The 7,625-nt window shown below is 39.8% G+C and overlaps 1 protein-coding gene across 1 annotated transcript in view; it reads left to right on the forward strand.

The window, feature by feature from the left end:
* Nucleotides 1-7,625, forward strand: part of mybpc2a (myosin binding protein Ca) — a gene marked incomplete in the record, with an annotated part of 61,965 nt that overhangs the window by 39,127 nt on the left and 15,213 nt on the right. The window contains 7 exon segments of the mRNA XM_014018770.1: nucleotides 430-535; nucleotides 1,576-1,745; nucleotides 3,664-3,829; nucleotides 4,187-4,293; nucleotides 4,374-4,403; nucleotides 6,366-6,502; nucleotides 6,615-6,774. Coding sequence (XP_013874224.1) covers nucleotides 430-535; nucleotides 1,576-1,745; nucleotides 3,664-3,829; nucleotides 4,187-4,293; nucleotides 4,374-4,403; nucleotides 6,366-6,502; nucleotides 6,615-6,774 — 876 coding nt within the window.

The following is a 7,625-nucleotide window of genomic DNA, read 5'->3' on the forward strand; positions in this document are numbered from 1 at the left end:
AATTTTATTATTATTATTTTGCCTTTGGATTCATTTTCAACAGTTCTCAGATCAGTTTCAGAGAAAAATAAAAACTAAACTGCTGCTGTTTTGTTATAGACAGCGTGTGGCCTCAGCAGCTGAGGGAATAAAGATGTCTGGGGGTCCGGAGGGGGAAGGCGGGTTTGAATTCAGACTGTGACAAATAGCTGAGGCTAGCAGAGCCTCAAGCATCACACTGTGTGCTTACAGAATATGTCTCACCTCCTCTGGAGACCACCTTTAAAAGACAGATGGGTTTGGGGGCTTCCTTTAACACTTCATTGTCACATTGTTCAACTTAAAAAAACACCCTCTGTTTTTCTTATTTTAAAACAAAAAAAAGACGTGTTTCACTGAACAAGATATTTTAAACACATCCTGGACAAATATTCATCTGTTTGTCCTCAGACCCTCCGGTCACCATCACCAAGCCCCTGGATGATGTTCACACTGTGGTGGGGGAGAAGGTGGAGTTTGAGGTGGAGGTGTCAGAAGAAGGAGCCAARGTTAAATGGTGAGCAGATGTTCTCTCAGGCCAGATGTCAGAGGATGATTTTTAAATAGCACAAAGGGTTTTGCATGGCTGCTTTGTGACAGTTGGTCTACTAATTTATRCCCCTGACAGTCTTTGTTCCACCGGTGGGCAAAAACTGTGATTTTTGCCTTCTAAACAATTCCAGARGCTACCGGGGGATTTTATTTTGAAAACCAGGGTGTCAGATGACTTCCTACGGTTCTTGCTTTTAGCTTGACACCCTTACAAAATAAAAAATGTTTAAAGGTTTTTAAAGGCCCTGTGACATGCTTATTCTTCAAATGCAAAAAGTCAAATAAAACATATTTATATTTAAGAAAATTAGCATAATACACACGATTTTACTCATTTTGTCTCATAACTGGCARATTTTCTCTTGAATTTGGCTCAGCAAAGTGAAACAGGAAGTGACATCAAAGGGGAGCTCTTTAAGAAAAGAAACTCTAGTCTTTGTTTATTGAAACAATCTTATTTAAACTCTTCTTCAACTCTGATAGTGACTCAGAATAAGCTAAAGAAACATCAGATTCTTCTTTAATTATTGTAGCATCGCTCTGTTCACATGCAGACATTCCCCTTTGACATCACTTCCTGTTTCTTCACATGTAAATATCTCAATAACTGTTCATCTCAACGGCGTGAAATTTATTTTGCAACATGTTATCAATGTTCTCTTTCCAAAAATGCATTCACATTTATTACAAAAATTAGACGTWACAGGCACTTTAAGGAATTTCAGAGGCGACTGAAAGGATTTGTCTGCAAACTTAAACCTACAGCAGAGTTTCTGTCTTTGTAAAAAAAAAAATTATAGGAACATTATATCCAAAATTCAAAGCAGAACTTGTTTTAAACTGTTCACTGTGTTGGAATAGAGCTGTTTCCTTGTAAGCAAAGCTTTAACTCAAAACGTCGAATCAACCCATGAATCTGTCCTCGTTAACACATCCCTCTGAATCATGTTGATCTGCTCCTCTTCCTCTCCTCTGATGACTCTCTGATTCCTTGTCGCCCTGCAGGATGAAGGACGGGGTGGAGCTGAACAGAGACACGGCAGGTTCAAAGTACAGGTTGAAAAAAGACGGAATGAAGCACATTTTGATCATAAATGAAGCCACGAAGGAGGACATCGGGACGTACTACGCCTTCACCAACGGAGGGGAGTCCAAGGCGGAACTGGAGGTTGAAGGTAATCTGCTTTACGGGCAACTTTTTTTGAACGTTACCAGATTTAGTGCAAATAATCTGGGACACAAAGATCATCTCGTACATGTTTGGATGTGATATTATTAATGCACCCTCAGAGTATTGGAAAGTGATCTGACATCTTTAAAGCTGCCGTGGGAAAAATCAAAGAGCAGCTTAATCAGCTGCTATTTAAAGTTTATCGACACACATTTCAGACTCCCTCCAGTTAGAAATGTAAAGAAAATTCACTCCGATCGTGTTGATGCTTTGCATTCTGACAAGCATGAAAAGCAGCAAATTACTCATTACTTATGTTGTAATTAATACGGCTGCATTAATCCCTTGTATCAGCCGTTCACACCATTCGTCACACTAATTTTCTTTTACACCTCCAACACTGATATCTGGCTGCTGCTGTCGGGCCGTCGTGCTGGCAGCTCCTAATTGATTCCAGCGTGAGAAAATGTCTGCCTGTCCCCCCGTTTGATAAGATTACAGAAAAATTATTTGTAGAATCTGTGCAAAACATGTTAACGAGGGCGAAAAGATGAAGATTTTGTGAACAGAGAAGCTTTCCACTGAATGTTAGTGTGAGGTCTGACCTTCATGCATGTGACCAAAATATCTCTGAGACCCTAACTACCCTCAGGAGGYAGGGGAGGGAGGGGGAAATGCATTTAAATTCAGCTCGCATAAATAAAACAACCCACTGCTGTTTGAAAGTTTGGAATTTTGCTTTTTCTGTTCGAAGTGAAATGCGTCTTTAAATAAATTTAAGATTTGCCACGATGGAGACTAAATATGGGATTAAATTGGGTAAAAAGTTGCTTGGAAAATAGAAAACAATAAAAATGTTTTCTCTGAATGTTTGGACGTTGCTTGTGGGGTTCCTCAGGGTTCAGTATTAGGGCCTAAATTATTCATTWTTTACATAAATGATCTTGTTATAAATGATCTTGTTATATCCCAACATCTACCACCTTTGGACGTAATGCTTTTCACTTAGCAGCAGCACACGACTGGAACACACTCCAAAATACCCTTAAACTTACATCTCTGATCCCAATCTCCATATTTAAGCAGAACATCCAAAACACTAGCACTGACGCCTGTTCCTGTTGACGTGTCAGAGCCTGTAGGATGTGAATAAATAAAAACATAATACAAATAACCAGCTCGGTCTGATTTTTGAGGATCAAGATGCAGTTAATGTCCAAAAGGGGGTGACGCGTGTGGCAGAACTTTTCTCGTTTAGCTATTTTACTGGTTAACTATGTTAAGTACAGCTGTCTATGAGCCTGACTAGGTCTGCTACTTCCACAAATTAGCTCAACTTCAACAAGTCTAGAAGCCACGGCAGAAAACAACTTAGAAAAACAATCGCAGTCATTCTGTTCAATACACCGCTCCCTCACTTCTGACGTCCGTCATGGTGTTCCCACGTGACTTGGTGACGTAGGTGCAAAGGGGTAAATAACAAAAAAAAAATTAAAATTGTTTTATTTGCAGATGACACTAACGTCTTTTCTGTTGGAGATGATATGATGGAGTTTCTTGATGATGTAACTAAAACTATGAACAAACTGAAATTATGGTTTGATCAGAACAAGTTGTCCTTAAATCTGACCAAAACAAAAATAATGCTAATTGGGATGGATAATACTAGTAGGTCAAATAAAGACTTCAAAATAAAGATTCAATTATACTTTATTAATCCCAAATGGAAATTAAATGTTGTAACTCAAATCCTGGGGTTAATTTAAAGAGTTATTATACATCGTTTGGACATGCAAACATAATTCACTGTTCTTCTTTTGCTAACTTTTTGTTTAAATATTTTTTCTTTTGTAAATAACTTTGTGTATTATTTTATTACATTATGTTCAATAAAYTRAAATATTTGAATTCCGCTTTGCCAGATAAGGAGCTGGAGATCCTGCAGAGCATGGCRGACCTGACGGTGAAGGCAGCGGAGCAGGCTGTGTTCAAGTGCGAGGTGTCCGATGAAAACGTGACGGGAAAATGGTTCAAGGACGGCGTCGAGGTCCAGACCAGCGACCGGATCAAGATCGCCCATATCGGAAGGTTTGAACCAAGCGTTGGGCGGCTGCGGTTGTTTCAGACGCTTTGAGTCGATCGCCAACATTTAAACACAGTTTCACAGCCAGGAGAGCCGGCTGCCAAACTATTACTACAGGGGGTTTTCTTAGTCGTTTGACCCATTTTTCAGATGGGCTGCACACACACACACACACACACGCACACACACAGGCACAGCAGCTCAAAGACTTGGGTTTTTCCTCACTAACCTCCATCAGAGCAGCCTGCGGTCACACAGGGTGACAGCAGTTTCTCTCCGGGCCTCGTGGAGTTGGTCCTGTGCAGAAAAGCTCGTCCTAACAAGRGTCGTCTCTTCGGTAACGTCTGATTTCCTGTCTGCAGGACCCACAAGCTGACGATTGATGACGTGACGCCGTCAGATGCAGGAGATTATACGTTTGTCCCAGACGGTTACGCCCTGACTCTTTCTGCAAAGCTTCACTTCCTGGGTGAGGAACATATCGATAAATTTACCTTAAGAAATGTTTTAAAAAGACTGATTTGTTTGTTTCTTTTTTATTTTTTATAGAGATCAAGATTGAATATGTTCCCAAAGAAGGTAGGCTTCTTTGTTTTTAAAACTTTACTAAATTTTAAGTTTAAATCTCCCTATAAAACTGCTTCATGCCAGTTGCCTTAAAAAGTGATTTGGCTTAGGGCTGGGCGATATGGACCAAAATAAATATCTCGATAATCTTTTTTTCATTTGCCAGTATCGATAATCTGATGATATATTTCTTTCTTTAAAAAAATAAACATACTGTCAAACCCTGTTGYCTTACTAGGACATCTATGGATATGATAAACRACAAAAACATTTGAGTGRGTACATCCTCACCAGCGATGAAGGTGTTTCTACTTGGTGCCTACGTTGTTGTAGTATTCTCCACGTGGCAGAATACTTTATAACTTGTGAAATGTTGTAGTTGACTTAGGTTTTTGCAGCAAGGATTGAAGTAAATCACTGAAGCTCAACTCCAAACAGATTTTTCTGCATCATTAAGTTGTTTTTAATCCTGACTTGATGCCCCAGATGGTGGAAAACATTGTTGGGAATGGTTACAACTGCTCATGATCCTGTGATGAAATGTAACTTGTTGATTTGTGCTTTTAGTGATTACAACAAAACTGCACTACAGTGTGCATTTTAGGGCAGTCTCAAGTCTCAGGTCTCAGGAAAAACTGTCGGGTCTCAGGAAAAAKTCCTTCAGGTCTCAGGAAAAACATTGTCAGGTCTCAGGAAAAATGCTTTCAGGTCTCAGGAAAAACTCATTCAGGTCTCAGGAAAAACTGTCGGGTCTCAGGAAAAACATTGTCAGGTCTCAGGAAAAACTCATTCAGGTCTCAGAAAAAACTCATTCAGGTCTCAGGAAAAACATTGTCAAGTCTCAGGAAAAACTCATTCAGGTCTCAGGAAAAACATTGTCAGGTCTCAAGAAAAACATTGTCAGGTCTCAGGAAAAACTCATTCAGGTCTAAGAAAAAACTCATTCAGGTCTCAGGAAAAACATTGTCAGGTCTCAAGAAAAACATTGTCAGGTCTCAGGAAAAACATTGTCAGGTCTCAGGAAAAACTCATTCAGGTCTCAGGAAAAACTCATTCAGGTCTCAGAAAAAACTCCTTCAGGTCTCAGGAAAAACTCATTCAGGTCTCAGGAAAAACATTGTCAGGTCTCAAGAAAAACATTGTCAGGTCTCAGGAAAAACTACTTTAGGTCTCAGAAAAATCTCCTTCAGGTCTCAAGGTAAAATTTGTCGGGTCTCAGGAAAAACTCATTCAGGTCTCTGGAAAAATGCTCTCAGGTCTTGGGCTGCACAATATTGGAAAAAACTGATACTACATTTTCTTCTAACCCTGCGATTAAACATTGAGAWAATAAATAGAACTTTCTACATTTGACCTAAATAACACTTTAAGTTGCCAACGTGTTGCTTCTACGTCTCGTAGTTTCTGTTTTTTCTAGCTTTACAATATTAGCATTCATGCTAAACCCTATTTTACCTCTTTTCCTCCTCATTTTTGTCAAAATCCTCGTCTTTTTCTTCTTCAGCTTGAGTTTCCCCGACATCAGTTTCCCAGACAAACGCTGCCATTACTGTCCCAGAAGTTTTATGACAAAATTAAAGTTTGTTTTTGTTTGCGCACATGTACATTACGAAGATGAAGATGCTCAACGATATCTTCTTCAGCCCTAGTCACGTCTCAGGAAAAACCATCCTGAGACCTGAGGATGTCCTAAATGTACACCATAATGTACATTAGTGTTTGCAATATYACATTTCAGAGTAGTTGTTGTCAAACTGTTCTCATCCAGATTCTAATGGTCTTTTCTGGACCCAGATTGGTTGATAAATGTGGTCGTTTTCTTCCATATTTATTTTAGGCTGCACAGCTTTTTAGGATTTATGAAATCTACAGCTTCCCCCTGGTTTCCATCTTTTGTCATTCTGCTAAGAGAAGCTATAAAAATAATTTCAGTTTTAATTTTGACCTCTTTTCTTAACTTCTCACGTAAAAAAGATCCTCCCAAAATTCACATGGACACCGGCAGCGGAGGCACGAACACCATCACAGTGGTGGCTGGAAACAAGCTCCGTTTTGACGTGGAGATCACAGGAGAGCCAGCTCCCGACGTGTGCTGGATGAAAGGAGATCAGGTGAGAACCAAACCCARCTCAGATCCGTGCATCAGTCCGAGGATCCGCTGAAACGCTGCAGAGTGGGAGGTCTGACTCACCTGTTGTAAGCGTCTGTTTCTCCCTGCGGCAGGTGGTTTCTGAGGCTGAGGGACGGGTCCGCGTGGAGAAGGATAAGACCCTGTGCAGCTTCATGATCGACGGGGCGTTGAGAGAAGATGAGGGGATCTATACCATCAGCGTGACCAACCCTGCAGGCGAGGACAAGGCTGAACTCTTCGTCAAGATTGTGGGTCAGTGGCTTTTTGTTTTAGTCTGCGTTCATTTCTTTTTACGTTTTCAGACTGTTTAGAAGGTTTTGCACAGACCTGCGTGTCTGTTAGCAAAATATTTCATGAACCACTGAAATCAGAACTTAAAAAACTAAAATTGTTATAACTAAGTCAGTTTTACAGACCTGCAGCTAAAATTCGACATGGTAGTATATGTGGCACCAAGGGTAAAATGAAATGTTAAAAAATTTCACTAACATGTTTTTCATTATTTATCTCACTGTTCTTATATTTAGCTAATTTTTACTAAATGTTCAATTTAAATGTTAAAAAATATTTAAATCCTAAATCCTAAATCTAAATGTTTAAAGGTAAAAGTTAAACCTTAAATGTTGAAGTTATGTATTTCTGAATGGAACGCAGCCTTTGCTGTTGGTGCTCGGCTCATGTTATGATGTCATCATCCTGAGACTTTAGCAACCGCTAGCGCTCCAAAGCAGCTAAAGCTTCCCTAACCCTAACCATTGTTAGCAGTGGCTAGCGGTGGCTAGCAGCGCCCATTGTTAATGTTTGTCACAGGATGATGATTATCTGATGCTAACTTCTGCTAATGTTTCTAACACTGCTAAAGATAATATTTAAAATCTAAATTCAAAATGTGTTCATAAAAACAATATGGGTGGTCCCTGTGGTCCGGCAGTTTGAAGTGCAGCTCAGACACCAGCCAGAACTGCAAGTTTGATGTCTTAGAGAAGCTTTAGCTGCATTGGAGTGCTAACAGTTGCTATTGTCTCAGGATGATGACATCACAACATGAGCCAAGCTCCAACAGCAAAGGCTGTGTTCCATTCCAAAATACCTAAATGTAAACT

The sequence above is a fragment of the Austrofundulus limnaeus genome, unplaced genomic scaffold (genome assembly GCF_001266775.1).
Source record: "Austrofundulus limnaeus strain Quisiro unplaced genomic scaffold, Austrofundulus_limnaeus-1.0 Scaffold201, whole genome shotgun sequence".
NCBI lineage: Eukaryota > Metazoa > Chordata > Actinopteri > Cyprinodontiformes > Rivulidae > Austrofundulus > Austrofundulus limnaeus.